Below are 18,872 nucleotides of genomic sequence, written 5' to 3'. Positions count from 1 at the left end.
CACAATGATTCGTAGAGTAAGTGAACCCTCTTCATTTATTTTTTATTTTCGATAGGCTCGTATAGTATACGAGCCTGTAGTGCAAGTGAACCTTCAATATTATTTAAAAAGCTCGTATAGTCTATGATCTGTAGAGTAAGTGAGCTGTCCCCGTTTTGCCGGCTCGAGATAGTTTTTAAGTTCGAGACGAAGTCGAGAACTTAAATCGATCGAGAGCCGCAAAACCATTTCGGTCCGTGGTACGAACGCTATTTTTCACCACACTATACCCTATTACCACTATTCACCACAATAATAATGCACACTGATAGTCAACACAACTACAACTTTAAGGTTATGTGAAGAAATAATTTGAGGAATCAGCAAAAATAAAAATATATAGTTGCTAGGCAACGGTGACAATAACACAATTCTATTGAAATGCTATGGATTTTGATTATGTATTTAAAATGCATTCATATGTTTTAAGTAAGTAAGCGGACAGCTGATTTTGCGGCCCTGGCCTGTAAAAACCTGCTCGGTCCCCAAATTATGGACAGCTGGCATCGCCAGCAAAACGTAACTTTCGGCCACCAATTAACGTATGTAATACAGCCAAAAACATGATAGTGTGGTGAAAAATAATTATGAGGAACTAGTTGCAGTTGCAGTGCAGTCAAGATAAATATTACGACAACGACGCTAGTTAGTGGTTAGTGACCGTGACTTTCTGAAATAGCTGCTGCTACGCCACCAGTTACTACTTACTAGCGCATGCGCAGAAGCGCGGCATTTTCCGGTCTTGAAAGGCTCGCGTGTTGCGAGTGCACTTTGTTTGTTTGGTTGCTGTTGCCCATGCCGACTGCCGTTGCCGATACTGATACTAGCCAGCCATATCCAAATAATTTCGGATTCGGAATTTCTTATCAGGGAGTCAGGGACTAGGGAAGGGACTGACTGGCATTGGCAAGTGAAGTGGCTGTAAAGCCCTATTATTAGGCGAGGGCGAGGTGCTAGGTGCAGTTGAGTATGCATGAAAAGAGTCAGAGATTTTGACTTTTGATTAATCTGCGAAAAACGTTAATCAGAAAACCACTTTTAACTCCCTTGTTATTGAACGTAAGTAGAAGACTCATTTAAATTGACTTTTGATTTTAGTAATAGGGGCCTAGGTGAGTGTAAAAACCCATGTCGTCGCCTCCAGGGGTGGTCGACAACATAGGGGTGGGGGCGCAAAGTTGCGAAAAACGTTAATCAGAAAACCACTTTTAACTCCCTTGTTATTGAACGTAAGTAAAAGACTCATTTAAATTGACTTTTGATTTTAGTAATAGGGGCCTAGGTGAGTGTAAAAACCCATGTCGTCGTCTCCAGGGGTGGTCGACAACATAGGGGTGGGGGCGCAAAGTTGCGAAAAACGTTAATCAGAAAACCACTTTTAACTCCCTTGTTATTGAACGTAAGTAAAAGACTCATTTAAATTGACTTTTGATTTTAGTAATAGGGGCCTAGGTGAGTGTAAAAACCCATGTCGTCGCCTCCAGGGATGGTCGACAACTTAGGGGTGGGGGCGCAAGGTTGCGAAAACCGTTAATCAGAAAACCTATTTTAACTCCCTTGTTATTGAACGTAAGTAGAAGACTCATTTAAATTGACATTTGATTTTAGTAATAGGGGCCTAGGTAAGTGTAAAAACCCATGTCGTCGCCTCCAGGGATGGTCGACGACAAAAGTGTGGGGGCGCAAAATTGCGAAAAATGTTAATCGTCAAACCGCTTTAACTCCCTTGTTATTGAAGGTAAGTAAAAGATTAATTTAAATTGACTTCTGATTTTAGTAATAGGGGTCTAGGGTAAAGACCCATGTCGTAGCCTCCAGGGGTTAAAGTTTTAAGTCTCTATCCCGTTTCGAAATATTTAAGAAACTAACACTGATGTATGTCACTTTCAAGCTTATTCCCCATAAGAATAACATGGGAAACTGTTATAGCCTCGTAACGGTGTTAGAATCTTTCAAATTTGTACATTAAATTTACATTTTAGGGGTGAAGGAGCTACGAAAAATATGTAGTGATTGAAATTTAAAGTAATCTAAGGAGAGTACAAACTATTAATAATTTTAAAAAAGGAAATTCAATAGTTTGGAAAAGTAGTGAAAACCATTAAAAAATGGAACAAAATTTACCAATTTTTGAAACATGTCAATTTTTGGGGGTGAAGGGTTGTGATTTTCGGAAAACGTCTAGCAGGGTTTTGTAGAAAATTTAATTCCTGATCATGTTCTTCGTTGCAAATCTTTTCTAGCTTTTACCCTTTTTTAGTTATAGCCGTTTTTAAAAAACGTGTTTTTTCGTTTTTTGATTTCCACCATTTTGGATTTTTGGTCGGATTAAAATTTTACAATGGAACTTTTGGGAATTTTACCGTTAGTTTAGAACCCCATATTACAATACCATCAAATTTAAATTCTCTAGCACGTTTCTAAACGAATCAGATGAGCATACCAAAGTCTTTAAATTTCATAGTTTTTCTCCTTAAGAATAACATAGGGCTCGTAAAAGTGGCAAAAAAATTTTGGAATTAAACCAAAGTTTTGGTGTTGAAGAAGTAAGGTTACGAAAAACATGTAAAGAGTAGAATTTAAAGTAAACTAAGTTAGATATTAAGAATTAATAATATTTGCAAAAAAAATTCTTAGGTCGAAAAATATAGCGAAAATTATAATACATTAAAAAGAAATTTATAAAAATTTTGAAAGTAGGGCGTTTTTTCGAAGGTGAAGGAATGCGATTTTCGAAAAACGCTTGAAAATGTTTTGTAGAAAATTTAGTTCCTGATCATTAAAATTCATCCAAATCTATTATAGCTCTTACCGTTTTAGAGCTATAGCACAGATGTGGCTATAGCCATTAAAAAACGTGTTTTACTCGTTTTTAGGTGTCAGCCATTTTGGATTTTTGAGGGGGTTAGAATTTGAAAATGGGACTTTTGCAAATTTCACCGTTAATGTAAGATCCGATTCGACAATATTACAAAGCTTTAAGTCTCTAGCACGTTTCTAAACGTTTCAGATGAGCACACGAAGTCGACTACTTTCAATTGGTTGTGTTGCTAGCCTAGTGGTTAGCGTCTCGGACTTCGGTGCGGGAGGGACGGGTTCAATCCCCGGCACATCCACTAAACTTTGATGGGTTTGGACCGCTTTCCCTTAAAAGTGTTTGACTTCATTAGAAAAATGCCACTGGCGTAGATAAAAAAAAAAAAAAAAAAAAAAAAATGCTATCACCCTGAGAATAAGATAGAGGGGAAATTTCTAGATTTGGGAGGGGGGGGGGGTTAAAATGTGAAAATGTCATTTTTAAGTATTTTGTTTGGGCCCAAGACCAAGAAGCGTTTGGGCAAGACCAAATTTCAGCTCCCTAGCAGCTCTTTTTACACTCACCTAGGCCCCTATTACTAAATGAATCTATTACTTACGTTCAATAACAAGGGAGTTAAAAGTTGTTTTCTGATTAACGTTTTTCGCAACTTTGCGCCCCCACCCCTATGTTGTCGACAACCCCTGGAGGCGACGACATGAGTTTTTACACTAACCTAGGCCCCTATTACTAAAATCAAATGTAAATTTAAATGAGTCTTCTACTTACGTTCAGTAACAAGGGAGTTAAAAGTGGTTTTCTGATTAACGTTTTTCGCAACTTTGCGCCCCCACCTCTATGTTGTCGACCATCCCTGGAGGCGACGACATGGGTTTTTACACTAACCTAGGCCCCTATTACTAAAATCAAAAGTCAATTTTAATGAGTCTTTTACTTACGTTCAATAGCAAGGGAGTTAAAAGTGGTTTTCTGATTAACGTTTTTCGCAACTTTGCGCCCCCACCCCTATGTTGTCGACCATCCCTGGAGGCGACGACATGGGTTTTTACACTAACCTAGGCCCCTATTACTAAAATCAAAAGTCAATTTAAATGAGTCTTTTACTTACGTTCAGTTACAAGGGAGTTAAAAGTGGTTTTCTGATTAACGTTTTTCGCAACTTTGCGCCCCCACCCCTATGTTGTCGACCACCCCTGGAGGCGACGACATGGGTTTTTACACTCACCTAGGTCCCCATTACCGAAATCAAAAGTCAAAATCTCTGACTCTTTTCATGCATACTCAACTGCACCTAGCGCCTGTACTATATCCTCTTCCTGAGAGGTTATACAGTTTAATTCATACATTTTTATTTACTTTTTCAAATTATACTGAAAAGATAGTGTAAAATGCCATGTCTTTTATTTAAGTGTTTCCTAGACTAGTTTACATCTTTTATCGGTGATATGTTAAGTTTTGATTGTCTAGACAAGAGAAAATGATCTAACACACACAATATTTGATTAGGTTCTTTTTGGGACCGGGTACAGTTTCTTAACTGGGCTATGCTAATATCGATTCATTAGTAAACCTTCATGCGATATTTTCACTATCAGCGAGTTTGGTTAGTTAGGTTAGGTTATGACAGTTTCATTTTATGATAGATGGGTACACTTCCATATCTGTTGGCACAAACAACCGAATGAGTAATATAGATTATTCGATTGTTTAATTCGATATATCGTTTGGTTAGTTAGGTTAGGTTAATCTCACGATAGGTACCGGGTACGTAGTCAGGGGGCTTCGGCTCTCATGACAAAGAAATAATAATAATAATAATAACTAAACAAACGATCTATTGTATTAATCTATACGCCTACATCGATCGATATTTCATACGGTTGTTTGTGCCAACAGATATGGAAGTGTACGGTACCCTAATAGATTTAAAACAACCGGTAAATCTGGCCTTTTCTTTAAAACGTTTTTAAATTATTCCTCCAATCTTAATAAACAAAAAATTCCTGTAAAACATTTTTTTAAGGCGCGGAAACCACTGCAAATTACAAAAATATACGGAACTATTTTTTCAAATCGCGGAGCACATCACTTGTCGAGGAACGAGGAGCGGAGTGGTACTGACTGGTGACTACTTTCTTTTGGGCTCCTAGAATGATTTGTGTTACCAGCTGACCATTGATTTAATATTGATTGTCAATTTTACGGCAATTTTTAATCACATTAAAATAAAATGATATTTTTATATTCTAAACTAACCTAAACTAAACAGAACGTGCTGTATGGTTACATAAATTGGTTTTACAGCAGGAAAGGCATGTGGGGAAGTCAGGTCGTGGTTTATGAAAATTCGTGGCTCCATTAAGTCCTTTGAAGTAAGGTTAGATTACGGTAGGTAAGTTAAAGTGTAGGTTATAGGTAATCGGGTCGTTAATTTTGTATTGCACCATATTGTTTTTTATCTTTTGGAATAGTTGGTTAAACGGGGAAACGATTTCAAAAATGCAAGCATCATATGCTTATCATAGCCTCTTGTAATTTAATGCAAGGTCGCAGCGAGGGAAATTTAGCAACTCCGCAGTCCCGGCCTAACGAGCCAGCTGTAGTACTGATTCATGTTGAGTGACTGTGGAATTTTTTATTACAGTATCATTAAATCAATTGAAATGGGAACACCACATGGGTGCGTATTTTCAGTGGCGGTTCCAAGGGGGGGGGGGTGGCTATACGGGCTTAAGCGCCCCCATTGGATCCTGCAAAAATTAAATTTAAACATGTTAACTATACAAAGGTTTTTGAACACAATTCAAGATGTAAAAATGGCTTTAAGAAGCGCCAAACAGCTTAAAGGGATGGTTAAAATACAAAAATTTTCCAAAACGAGGACCCTCCTTTAATGAGAACACCCCCCCCCCCACCATGACAAGGTCCTAGAACCGCCACTGCGTATTTTAACCCAAAATATGAGTAAAGGCGAGTGTAAAATGTGTAAGTGAGATGATCTGTGTAGAGTTTTTAGATCAGCTTTTCCAAGTCAGGATCATGCTGCCATAAAGATCAGAAAAAATTGTTGTTTTAAATAATTCTTATTGAAATTTGCCATTAGGCTAAATCAAAATGAACGAGTGTATAATGACACTACAATTAATCTTAAGGAGCGGAAGAATCTGACTCTGACACTATTCTATGTAGGTACACATGAAAAATGAATAAAGTTATCTTGAATCTTGATGTGCATCCAATTTAGAAAGCTACCTCAGTTATTAAAATGCTGATCAGTTAGTAGGTACTGTAACTTAATAAGTTTATTATTTTAATATTTTGATCTTTAATTGTATTAATTTCAGGACGTCATAATGCCATCTTTATTGGAGTACTCAGAAGACAATTTTATATTTGAAACTTGTTGGAGTGATTTCTCTCATGTAAACTCAACATTTGATAAAGCATTGATTACTAAATGGACAGCGTTACAAGATGAAAACAAATACTTTAAATATAAGTTACATATCAATGATTCAAAAATATTACCAGGAAAGTTTAAGTATTTAGCACAGGTTTGTATTATAGGCCTACCGATATTCAACTAAATTTAGGCTTTTACTTTATGCAACATGTTGATATTGTTTTGTGTCTCTAAGTAATCTGGATATCAATTAATAATGTATATTATAGTTGAATTAATTGTTGTCAGTTTTAAATGGGACTAGAAAATTTTAAATTATAGCCAAAAGCCTACGGCTGAGCCTCCATTCATTATTATCATCATTCCCATAGTTTTTTATTATGCTGTTGTACTTGGTAGGAATATTCCCATTGCAAGACATTATCCACGATGCTGCCATGCTGGGCTTTCAGAGATTAATAAGAATGTTGTCATGATTACTAGAGAGGAACGGTTTTATTAAATTTGAATTTAACTAAATTTTAATCCTCAACCATGTTGGGATAGCAGAGGGTTAGTTTCCAAATAACTTATAGTTGGCTACTACAAATCATGGGCAAACATGGACAGTTTGGCCCAATAGCTTTTTGCATCATTAGTTATGAAATGAAATGAAATAGTCCTAAGACTGATAATCAATATTATTTATTGCATGTAACTTGAATTTTATTCGCCGTATTAAAAACAACAGTGAACGTTTCAGATTAGTTGGCTGTGTTTGGTTTTTATTATAAGAAATACTGCTAAATCCCAATGACGATATATTATTTTAGATCTAAAATAAAATACCTCTTCCTTGGATAGGTAGTGATGTTTCAAGATACTCAAGTATTTATGGCAGTTAATTTCACTCACTCTTGTTCAGCTGAATGTGGCAAGAGGAACACAAAGACGCAAACCAATAAATGTCCAAACCATGAAACAAATGTTTGATCCAACAATATTCAATTTTACTAAAATGGATGAAGGTGAAATTTTGTTTCAAGTTTGGAACATTCATCGAAAAGATAAAAGTAAGTCTTCAAATTACAAACATTTGTTAGGGGCCGTCCAGATATTACTTAACGCTCAAGGGTGAGGAGGAGGGGTTCAGCTTATCGTTATGAGAAGGGGAGGGACTGTTTAAATATTTTGTTTAGGTAAACATTACTTTAAAACCAACTTCAAATTAATTTTTTTGACTTCAGGAGAAAATTTTACCTATATTTTAAACTCCAACCTTGTTTTAGTTTAAGAAAATATATGACATTGTTACTTTACTGGGTGTGGAGGAGGGGGGGGGGGTTTAGGCTTGCGTTATGCAGCGTCACAGGGGGGAAGGGAGAGGTTTAAAAATGATGAAAACTGTTTATGTAATATGTAGATGGCCCCTTAACTAGCTGTCGGCCAGTTCTATGAACAAAAATCATATTTTTATTTTTAGACTAGCTGTACCCGCGGGCTTTGCCCCGTTTTAACTTCTTAATTTTCAAGATGAGCTTGTTCGCATGGCTCAATCACGTCCTGGTTGAAGTGCGTTTGCTACGCTAACTCGCCTCCAGGTTGAAGTTCGTTCGCTACACTCACTCACCTTTTGGTTGCAAATTAGCTGTTGTCATAAATTAAAAATAATAATAATAGTGCTGCACCCTGTTGGCAATCCTTGTAACTTTAAAGCTATTGAACATCATAGAACAGAACCAACTTGTTTAATTGAAACAGCTGATAAGATTCATTAATTCTTTTTAAATATGAAAAATCATAAGGTTAACATGGGAAACTCCAGAGCCACTGGGGCGGAGCCCGAGAGTCCGATCAGAATAAAAACAACTTAGTTTTCCTATTTAATGCCTAAAGAATCGGTGTACCAAATTTCAGCCTCCTAGGTAAATGGGAAGTGGGAGAATTAGTGATGAGTGAGTGAGTGAGTGAGTGTGTCAGTGAGGGCTTTGCCTTTTATATATTTAGATACCAACCAGCTGTTTGAAGTGGTTTTGAATATTACTACTGTAACTTGCACCTTCCTTTTAGTACTAAAAATGTAAAAGAAACATTGATTAAATGTTTTCTTTTATTGTAATGTATTTTGTTTGTTTTAAACTAGTCTATATGTTCCACACTTGCTTTACATTTTCGATTACGCTATCGACAAACGGTTTGTCATTAGTAAAACTCTAACACAAAATCTTAATCTAAGTGACGCATTTAATTTAATCTTGTCTAATGTATGGTTTACTAAATGAAGTTTACAATTTTCAGATAATTACCTAGCGATAAATGTGAGTCCAATAGGTTTTGGCCATTCTCTGTTGGTCCCATCATTGTATGATTGCCTACCGCAAGTCATGACTGAAAATAGTTTCTTAACTGCTATTGAGCTTTTTCTGCTCAGCAAATCACCGTAAGTTTAAGCCAAAAATATTTAATAACACATAGGTTCAAAGTAGCAAGGTGAAAAATAAATAAAAACTTAAAGGAAAGAAGCCAAAATGGATGCTAGGCCAAATATTGCAAACACTGACTCTCATAATCTCTCGTAGGACAACTTGTGTCCAAGTGTCGGGGTAAAACTGTAACTTGTACAGATTCTGTTGGAAGTTTGTTCGTCCGTGTAAGCATTGCACTTTGTATACTATTATTGACAATATTGCATTAACTTTTATTTAGCCTTTTTGGCTGTCTCCTTTGGTATTGATTCTTTTAAGTCCTTTAAAATATCCCCATAAATTTTAAAATAATTGAGATGAAATATTAAATTCCCTTGGGTAACTTAACTGATTTTATGCTTACTTTTTATGTAAGTAATTACAGTAATGTTAGTCTGACTTAGATCTATTAATTGTTAAAATTTGATATTGAAGACACTGACTTCATATCTGCTGTAGCCTAATGTTATATTTGTGTTTGACCAATATATTGTCCAGAGCGTTGAGAATGGGGTTCAACGGATTGTGTGCCAATGCCTCTGTCAACCATCTTCATTATCATCTCTATTATTTGGAGGAGAAAATGATGCTAGAAACAATTGTGAGTAAAAGGTCTAAACCATTTAATTTTTTAAGACCTCCATTACAGTCAGTAATTGCTTGAAAGTTGTTGTACAGAACAGAATTTTGTTCTCATTTTTATACCTATCATCACAGAAAACATACTACTATGACCCAGAACGCCAACCGCATGGTGCATAGCAACGCTGGTGGCGCTGCCTACGAATTGACAGGCAAAGCTCTCTCAAAGCACTTAACGCTTTTTACCGTGCGGTTGGCATTCTGGGTTATAGTAGTATGTTTTCTGTGCTATTATATATAAGTTAACTCGATAATTCCCATCCATGATTTATAAAATAAACAAAAATGCATCTAAGCTACGATGCATGATACTCCTATCTCGATTGATTAAACCTAAAACTTCTAAATTATAATTAAAATTCAAAATTGTACCTAAATGATTATATTGTGAATTGTCATTGTAGGTGCATGATACAAGATTATGTGTTACAGAATGTGGAGCAATTGGCTGGCCCTTGTCACATGTTACTGTCGTTCCCGAGCAAAGGATTTGCATTCCAGCTGAGCAAAGGGCAAAATATTCCTATATTTGTAAGGTGAATTTTAGTTGCATTAAACAAGTATGATAGTTAACATTGTTTTTAATATATTATTTTTAATTCAAAGTCTTTTGCATCCAGATTAATGTATGTTTTTATAGTACAGTATTTTAAATTCACATTAGATTAGACCTAGACTTAACAGTCTAGGAAAGCAAACAAGAAAAAAATAAAGTTCACTTCATCATTTTGTGCACACAAGATTCACTAATTTCCGTAATTTACCTGTTCAAATTATTATCAGTTTAGTAATAAATTGCCTGTGACATACCCAAGACGGTAGACAGTAGAAACATAAATTTGAACATAGTGGGTTTTAAGTTTTTGTCAAAATTTTCAACAACAATATTTAAATCACAATAAAATTTGTTATACTATTTTAAATCTGTGCATTGTTTACTATTTTGTTAAAACTTTTAATTTAATTAGCGACCATACAAAGGTCTAAATGGGTTAGAATAGTTTTATTTTAAATAGGCTAAGTGTTATTTTGAACCTTCCCTAATGCACTTTGATATTTGTGATAAAAATTTAAGACACAAAACAGCAAAAATATTAGTTATTAGTTGTGTTTTCAGGGATGTCTACAAACTTGTGAACTTGCTTCAAGAAAGTGAAGTACCACACAATGTTACTGTGACCAGAGGTTCAGGGTTCCAAGAACAGAACCCAGGAGAGTCAAGGAACCACGTCAGAGTGTATGTGTGGGCTCGCAAACCTACGGGACCTGGTGAGCAGTGTAATCTAAACTACAGTAGAAGTCATCATAACCCGACCACCTACGGACTGAGCCCTGGCCAGATAAACCAATCAATGATAAAAACGATAATTTGAACCTTATATTGTCATAATTTGCAATCAGTAGATGTTGTCAAAAGTAGTATTCAATACATGATTCTTTTTTAGGAGACGTGTCTGTAACAAACAATAGAGAATTTTATGGAGGAAAAATTTGTTCGGTAACTAACAAAAATATCAATAATATAGATAACATAAAGTAATATCATTGGTAATATTTAGTGAGGATGAAGGAAAAAATTGCTCTCAAAAAATTAGCTTCGAAGATTATTATAATAACCTTATTGATAAAGCCAATAAGACTGGTATCTTCAGATTCATACGTGATTATTGTCTCTTCTTCTACATTGGCCAAACCTCATAAGATCCTTTTCAAAAGGTTTCAAAGAACATTTTTTCAAAAAAACCATTCAACATCAGCCTATGCCAACCATTTAATCTGTTTTAATTACAACCATCATAATTATACAAATCTAAATACAAATTTAGAAACTTTCCACCTCAGGGATTTCTAGAAAAGTCTAGAACACACTATTATGTAACAAAAATGAATAATAAAATAGACTATTAAAAAAATTTGTACTTGTTTCAGATAGAGATATTTTCAAATTCGTTGGTCCAGCTTTGTGTGAATTGTTTGGGCACTTGATGATCAAAAGTAAGTTTACCTTATCTATATAAATAAAATTAGAGTTTTGTCTGTACTTTGCTCAGAATTATATACTTTTAGGTTATTTTTACGTTTTATACATTAAAGAAGCAGAAACGAGTCTTATCTCTATTTCTGTCTGTCTGTCTTTCCCTTTGTCTGTAACACTCAAGATGGCATATTACGCAATCTTCTCCGTGAAAACCAGAGTACCTATCAAGATCCAAGTCATTTTAATGTATTCACTGGATTGGCGAGAGTGTCTTTAGTGATTTAAATATAGCCTCACTACTTTGTAAATAAAATTACGGACGTTCAAAAATGCAGTTTTGTGCGATTTTTGTCAAATTTTTGTTAAATTTTTATCACATAATCGTCTATGAAATAACGAACAGCTGTTCGGATCAATATTATTTTTTCTAGCTGTCAATGATATGTTTACAAATGTTGTTTACAAATACCGCAACCATTTCGAATCACGTTTTGAAAGCAAATCCCAACCAAGTGAGATTAGAAACGTTTTTCTTACATAACGGATTTAATTAATCGCAAGTGCAATAATATAGTCTAATAGTGTAACCGTAAATGAAATTAAATAACTAGACATCGTCCAAATCGGAACCAGAAATTCTTTGAGTATAAAATGTTTCTTGAGTTTTGACAACCAGAAAGAAGACCTTGAATCAGTGTTGTATAAGGCTGGGACACTGAAATGATCGTCGCCAATAGCTTACAAAAAAGGTTTCCACTCATTGACAGCGCTTCAATGGCGGTTGTGTAAAGTGTAAAGTAAAAAATCACAACTGCAGTGGGTGATTGTAACAGAGGTTTAACAGAGGAAATACTAAACTCGCTTTTCCAATGTGTCACTTTCTGTTTCTACTCACTGTGTGATGCAATCGCTGGACCATACAGCCAATAGGCCCATAGCTCATATCTTGGGTACGTAAGCCTACATATTTATTCATAACTAACTTTTTGACGACGATCCTTGATACCGGTACTTTTCCATAGAATACATGGCCTACCTACTTAAGAAATACAGGGTGTCCCGGAACTCTCTACCAATATTTTAGGGCATTGCTCCTGGGTAAGAAACATAACTAAATATCATATTTAAACTGTCCGGAAGTCCTTAGTTACTCACACAGCCGCCATTTTGTTTTTTTCAGTTATAAATTTTTTTCTAAAGAATGGTTAAACATACGAAATGGAAACTTTGCACAAACATTTATGACAACTAGACAAAGCTGCAAAAAAATTATGAAGATTTTTCAAATTCATAAAACAAAATGGCGGCCATTTAAAATTTGTGTAAAATCAATGGTTTTTGAGTTTTTTAAGAAAGAAAGTTTTAAATGGCCGCCATTTTGTTTTATGAATTTGAAAAATCTTCATAATTTTTTTGCAGCTTTGTCTAGTTGTCATAAATGTTTGTGCAAAGTTTCCATTTCGTATGTTTAACCATTCTTTAGAAAAAAATTAATAACTGAAAAAAACCAAATGGCGGCTGTGTGAGTAACTAAGGACTTCCGGACAATTTAAATATGATATTTAGTTATGTTTCTTACCCAGGATCAATGCCCTAAAATATTGGTAGAGAGTTCCGGGACACCCGTACAAATGACCAAAACCCCAACATTGTGTGATTTTCGTCACATTTCCTTCTAATGTTAATAGATATACTAATCATTGTTTAGAGAATGCGTAATCTATTAAATAACAAAAAGTTGTTTGGGTAAGGTTGTTTTTTTTTTCAAACTGACACCGATAAGTTTACGCTATAACTTTTTACGAGAAAATCCAAAAGCAAGAGATCAATAACCTCGGGACTAGATATTAATGTATTTAATTGGTCGGATGTTCTTAGGTAGGTTCTTACGTAGGTACTGGTTCTTTTCCTTAGAACCGTTGGTAGCTGCTAGAATCATTTTTACGTAGGTACCAACACATCACTGTAGTTTACAAATTAGTTATCGTTGGTGTTGCACCTTATTTTTTAGAGCCGTCCGTATTCAATTTAAGTAATGTCTTAATTTTGTATAAGTTTTGCTTTTTCTGTCTGGATTCCAAATCTTAGCTTACCCGGTATGCTAAGAAAATGATAACCTATTTGAGTAAAACATTTTTTTTTTTTCAGAAATCAGAAACGTTTTATTGTCCTTCAACATTTACAACAAATGCAATAGACAAAAGTCAAGAAAATTCAGCTATTACATAAACAGCCTATTTTTAGGCAAAACAAAACAAGCCTAAAAACAAGTCAAAATAGGCTATACTAATACATATGCTTACAAATAAAAAACAATGTGGAAATGTGAGGACATTAAAAGTTAACTTCGTCAACCTTAAAATATTCTTCTAAGTCATAAAAAGGATTTAAAAGTAACCAATCCTGAGCTCTTTTTTTAAATGACTTAAGGTCCAATTCTTTGGCATTGATGCTAAGCTTATTAAATAATCTTAATGAAATAACATGGTAACTATTTTTACATTTACTTAACCTACAATAAGGCACGTCTAATAGGAACTGATTACGTGTGTTGTGTGAATGGATATTAAACCTATAAACATGGGAACTAGTATTTTTCCTAACCCTAAGTAAACACATAAATATGTACAGATTAATCACAGTCAATATTCTACTTCTTATGAACAATGGTTTGCAATGCTCTTCAATTGGAGCTTTGTTTATTATTCTAACTACCTTCTTTTGGAGTATTAACACTTCACTTATGTGACTACTGTTTCCCCAAAGAATCAAGCCGTAGCTAATTATGGATTGGAAAAATGCAAAGTAGGCTACCCTTATGTAGGTTTCAGGTACAACACCCATAAGATTTCTAAGCAAACAGATTACTCTGGACAATCTTGCACAAACCAAATCTATCTGAGGAGACCAGCTTAAACATTTATCAATTTTTATTCCTAAAACTGTAATTACATTTTCATTGTTTACATCTTGTGACTCTACTGGAATGTTTTTAAGACTACACAATAGATTTTGAGTTTTATTCTTATTAAGACAAAGGCTATTAGCATTAAACCACATATAAGCTGAATCAGTTGTGAGCTCAGTTACTGACATAAGATCATAAAAGTTGGGATGAACACTCAAAAAATTGGTGTCGTCCGCAAACATGATGGTAGAGGATCTTTTAATATTGGCTGGTAGGTCATTGATGACTGTGATAAAAAGAAGGGGGCCTATAATCGAGCCTTGTGGCACACCTGAGCTAACTTTCAAGCAGCTTGACATCTTGCCTCCTGCATCAACGAATTGAGTTCTCTCTCTCAGGTATGAATCAAAAAACTTAAGCTGTATACCGCGGATGCCATAGTACTCCAGCTTAGTGATGAGTATGTTGTGATCAATACAGTCAAATGCTTTACTCAGATCACAAGCTGTGATCTGAGCAAAGCTCGACTCCTCAAAAGCTCTCAAAATCTTAGAAACAAGGTGGTCCAGGGCATCCACGGTAGACAAACTTTTACGAAAACCAAATTGAAAATTTGAAAAAATTTTGTTTGTGTCAAAAAAAGAACATACCTGAGGTTTGATGACAGCTTCAATGATCTTGCCAATTATAGGGACCAGAGAAATAGGACGATAATTTTTAATCTGTGATTTTTCCCCTTTTTTGAAAATTGGGATGACTCGAGAAATTTTTTGGGAGGTTGGGAAAACACCTTCTTTCAGACATAGGTTGATACAAAAGACAAGGGGCATTACTATTTCAAAGATAATGTGTTTAACAATATTGCTTGTGAGACCATACACATCTTTGCTTTTTGAGGATTTCATTTTTGACACTGCACTGAGCACATCATCACATGACACTTCATTCCACTCAAGTTGGGTGCTGGGCCTCTTCACTTGCTGCAGGAAGTGATCCGCAGGCAGGGGACTCACAGGAATGCTGGCTCGAACATCGTTTACGGAGTCGATGAAGAATCTATTGAAGTCCTCGGCAGAATGGTTGTTGCTGACCTCCTTCTTCTCTCCAGAAACTCGCCTTACTATCGTCCACGCTGCTTGGCATTTGTTTGCTGATCGCTCAATGAAGTCAGCGTTTGCGGCTAATTTTGCTCTGTTCGCAACGTTTTTATAGAGGTTTCTTAGTTCTTTGTAGGCACTGTACGAGGCATCAGTTCTAAGGTTCATGTAGACAGTACGGTAAGCCATAACTGTTTCCTTAAGTTTCTTGAGGTCATCACTATACCAGGCCACTCCACTTTTAGGCCTATTGTCCTTACGTCCGGAAATCTTCTTTGCGGTTAGGTAACTAACAGGACAAGTTAAGTTGAAAATATCAATCAGCTTGTTAAAAAAAAAATTGAAAGTCTCTTCAGCTGACTGATGGGCCGCACGGTTACTGTTCAGGATGTTAGGCCAGTTCACATTCCCCAGTTCAGCTTTAAAGTTGTTTAAGCACCTTGGGGAAAGACTGCGGTGCATAATTTCCTCAATATATGGTTTAGCAGCTTCTGATGCCGTTATTAGCCTCAACTCCAGGCCTTCGTGATCAGCTATGTCAGGGTGAACGATGTGTGTGGAGCAGGAGTTGGTCGGGACATTTGTAAAAATATTGTCCAGACAAGCTTTTTTGCGAGTAGGCTTGTCATTTAAGTAAACACAATCAAATTGCCTGAGTAGGTTAAGTAATCTTCTAACACTAGGCTGATCTCGGGTAACATCAAATCTTGAGTTTACATCGCCACCAATAACAATATTCATCTTCAATTTACTCAGGTGGATCAGTAGTAGCTCCAGATTATTCAGAAATATAAGTTCATCCCCTGCAGGAGAGTGATATATACAAACAATTATGATTTTAGGATTGTCTAAAACTATTCCCACACATTCAAAGCTTATTTCATGACAAAAACATTCAATGTCCAACACTTGGAAGGTAGGCCTAGTAGGCTTGCTATTATTGGCGAATATTGCGACGCCACCTCTTATATGGGTTTTACGACAAAATATCGATGAAAGCTCATAACCCTCAACGATAACATAACCTGCCTCGTTTGGGTTCAACCAATGCTCGCTAAGGCAGAGAAAGTCATACTGATTACTCACAGCATGTAGGCCTAAGATGTTTTCCTTGGAATGTAACCCCTGCACATTAAGAAACAAGACATTAAGGTTATCATTTACTGGGTTTAGGCTATGTTTGCCCCAGTCTCGGCCGTGCGTTGAGAGTTTAAATTGCGCCTTGGAAGTTTGAATTCACTGATGAAAGTGTTTTCCGGCCAAAAGTCCTCACAAAAAATGCTATCCCATAGCGATTCTGGAACACCAACTTTGAAGGAGTTATAGGTTGGATACTTGGTATTCAGCTTTTCAACAACATAATCGCCACTTTTGAATGTTGAAACATTGAAACATTACTTATATTTGTTGGGCAAACCATCATGAATTGTTTACGCCTTTATTTTGTTTATGTATCAATAGTTCGTGGCCTTTTTTGGATCTGTTGGTAACGCATTAATGTCCTTATTTCTCAGTGTTTCACGGAATGGACAAGAGCACCTTTGATACTGAAAATGTCAACCGGAATAAAGTGTTAAATGGTGAGGTTGAGGTAGTACTTTAAATACGTTTAAGTTAACCGATGTGGAAAGTAACTTTCAATTATAGGCCTACTTTAGGGCTACGCTTCGTGGATCTATAAAACATTTTTTAGTTTAATAATTGGACATATGGACCATAACGATCCGGGTGACATTTAATTGCGAAGCATTTATTTTGGCTTGAACTGTCAGATACTGTATTTGCGAAGGTTTATATATAATAGTTTTGACAGCATATCTGCAAATATGCAAACTAACTGCTGTTCTTAATCTTAATATAAGAAGGTTTTAACTGACTACTATAAGATCTTCGTTCGTAGAACGGGCACACAGCTAGTATACTGATAAAAAGCTAAACTTGTTGACTTTGTGTGTACTTTACATGAAGAAGACAAAAACTCTTAAAATTGCTTGAAAAATTGTAGAGGTTTCAGTTTAAAAAATATTCTTACATAATGAAATAAATGAGTTTATAAATAAACTAACATTGTTTGCAACTTAAATATATGGATTTTGGCCTCTGGGGACCTCAAAACTAAAAAGTAAATTGGTCCCGGGTCTAGGTCTTACCATGAGACTATTACCTAACAATTTATTTTTATGTATTAATTTCAAGTAAACTCCTTTGTGTTCAGTAGCTTAATTTATTTAATAAATTATCCTTATAATACATACACACTACTAAATTAAATATATTGTTTGAATCGTAGTTCATGAACGGGTTTTTTATTGCTAAGTTCCAACAAAACAATACGATATAAATTTAACTGTGCTTAGAAACACTATAAAAATTGAATCAAATGTTGTAAGATTGTCTTCAGAGGAATATGTGGAATAATCTTTGTAGAATTTTACTGATTTATTGAGTGATTTTCCAGCTCAAGAAAAGTTTGATTCGGTGACTGAAGACTATGTCAATGATGTGCTCACTGACCAAACAGAAGACACGTTTCGGTCTGTATTGGAAAAAGTCAAGCATCTTTATGAAGAATAAAAAGTTAAAAACGGAATAAAACTACTGTTGAATTATTCAAATACTATTGCAGTTTTTTCAACCTTCAACTAACGCTCCTTTCACACTATACGGTTTTCGCCGTATGGCTAAAAACCTACGGGTAATTTTTTGTTAGTGTAAAGAAGAGCATTAGAAGTACATGGTTATGGCGACGACAGAAAACCGTGCTGTCTTCCAGCCGTCCACAGCGACTGAATTGGACGGATGTCGCACCGTGGCCGTGCGTCAGTGGCATATGTAGTTAAATGCAAGCTTTCACACTGCACGGCTTCAAACGGGAGCCCACCAGCCAGTGACGCGAAATTTGGATTGAGGATTGAGTTATGTCTTGCCCAATAAGTTGTTTTAATGTGGAAGCGTATTTATAAAGCGTGTTTAGTAGTTTAGTTTCAAGATTCTTTGGTAATTACTAAATATAAGTTAGGAATGTGATTAGTTCTATGGATTGAATTTAGTTTAAGTTACAAGAAAAAAGAACACTTATTTCATCCAGTTTAGTTTTTATTGCAAAAGTTATTAGTTTATTTTCAATCACCAACAAAATATCATCTGTGTTATAAAGCATATGAAAATAATAAAAACATTTGTTATGTACAGTCTTATGGCTTAGCCACACTCCCACGGAACATAAAGAGAATTTTTAAGCCTTACTTTTTTGCGCAAGAGTTTCATCTGTAAAAGCTTACTTTTCTTCTCAGCATTTTTTTCGTTAGTGTTCTTAGAAAAGAAGTTTGAGTTTGGTGATTCATGCTTTTCAAAGGGGTGATAACCTTCGTGCTCTCTTTGTTGTTCTTTAGCTCCAAACCAGTGGTTTGGCTTGGAGCTTCAATGTTCTTGTGATGCGATACAGTAGTTTGGCTTGTAGCTTCAAAGTTTTTGGGATGCGACACAGTAGTTTGGCTTGGAGCTTCAATGTTCTTGTGATGCGACACAGTAGAATGGATTGGA

The 18,872-nt window shown here is 35.5% G+C and overlaps 1 protein-coding gene across 1 annotated transcript; it reads left to right on the top strand.

Annotated features, from left to right (window-relative positions):
* Nucleotides 1-1,395: 1,395 nt before the first annotated feature.
* Nucleotides 1,396-17,927, top strand: LOC128987677 (GDP-D-glucose phosphorylase 1-like). Its single transcript, XM_054408656.1, has 9 exons — nt 1,396-1,438; nt 6,202-6,411; nt 7,165-7,312; nt 8,538-8,679; nt 9,203-9,305; nt 9,779-9,882; nt 10,464-10,615; nt 11,276-11,341; nt 17,788-17,927. The coding sequence occupies exons 2-9, from the start codon at nt 6,211-6,213 to the stop codon at nt 17,901-17,903; spliced, it is 1,032 nt and encodes a 343-aa protein (XP_054264631.1). The 5' UTR covers nt 1,396-1,438; nt 6,202-6,210; the 3' UTR covers nt 17,904-17,927.
* The last annotated feature ends 945 nt before the right edge of the window (nt 17,928-18,872 follow it).

The sequence above is a fragment of the Macrosteles quadrilineatus genome, unplaced genomic scaffold (genome assembly GCF_028750875.1).
Source record: "Macrosteles quadrilineatus isolate MER2022 unplaced genomic scaffold, UCM_ALF_1.0 Scaffold_2__2_contigs__length_208266976, whole genome shotgun sequence".
In the NCBI taxonomy this organism is placed as follows: Eukaryota; Metazoa; Arthropoda; class Insecta; order Hemiptera; family Cicadellidae; genus Macrosteles; species Macrosteles quadrilineatus.
Note: the sequence above shows the minus strand (reverse complement) of the source record. Positions and strands in the feature narration are given on the sequence as shown.

Excerpts from the sequence above, each read along its gene's own strand:
- LOC128987677 (XM_054408656.1), top strand. The coding sequence starts at position 6,211 with ATGCCATCTTTATTGGAGTACTCAGAAGACAATTTTATATTTGAAACT. Across the intron at positions 6,412-7,164 it reads AGTTTAAGTATTTAGCACAG|CTGAATGTGGCAAGAGGAAC; the intron begins GTTTGTATTATA and ends ACTCTTGTTCAG. Across the intron at positions 11,342-17,787 it reads TGGGCACTTGATGATCAAAA|CTCAAGAAAAGTTTGATTCG; the intron begins GTAAGTTTACCT and ends GTGATTTTCCAG.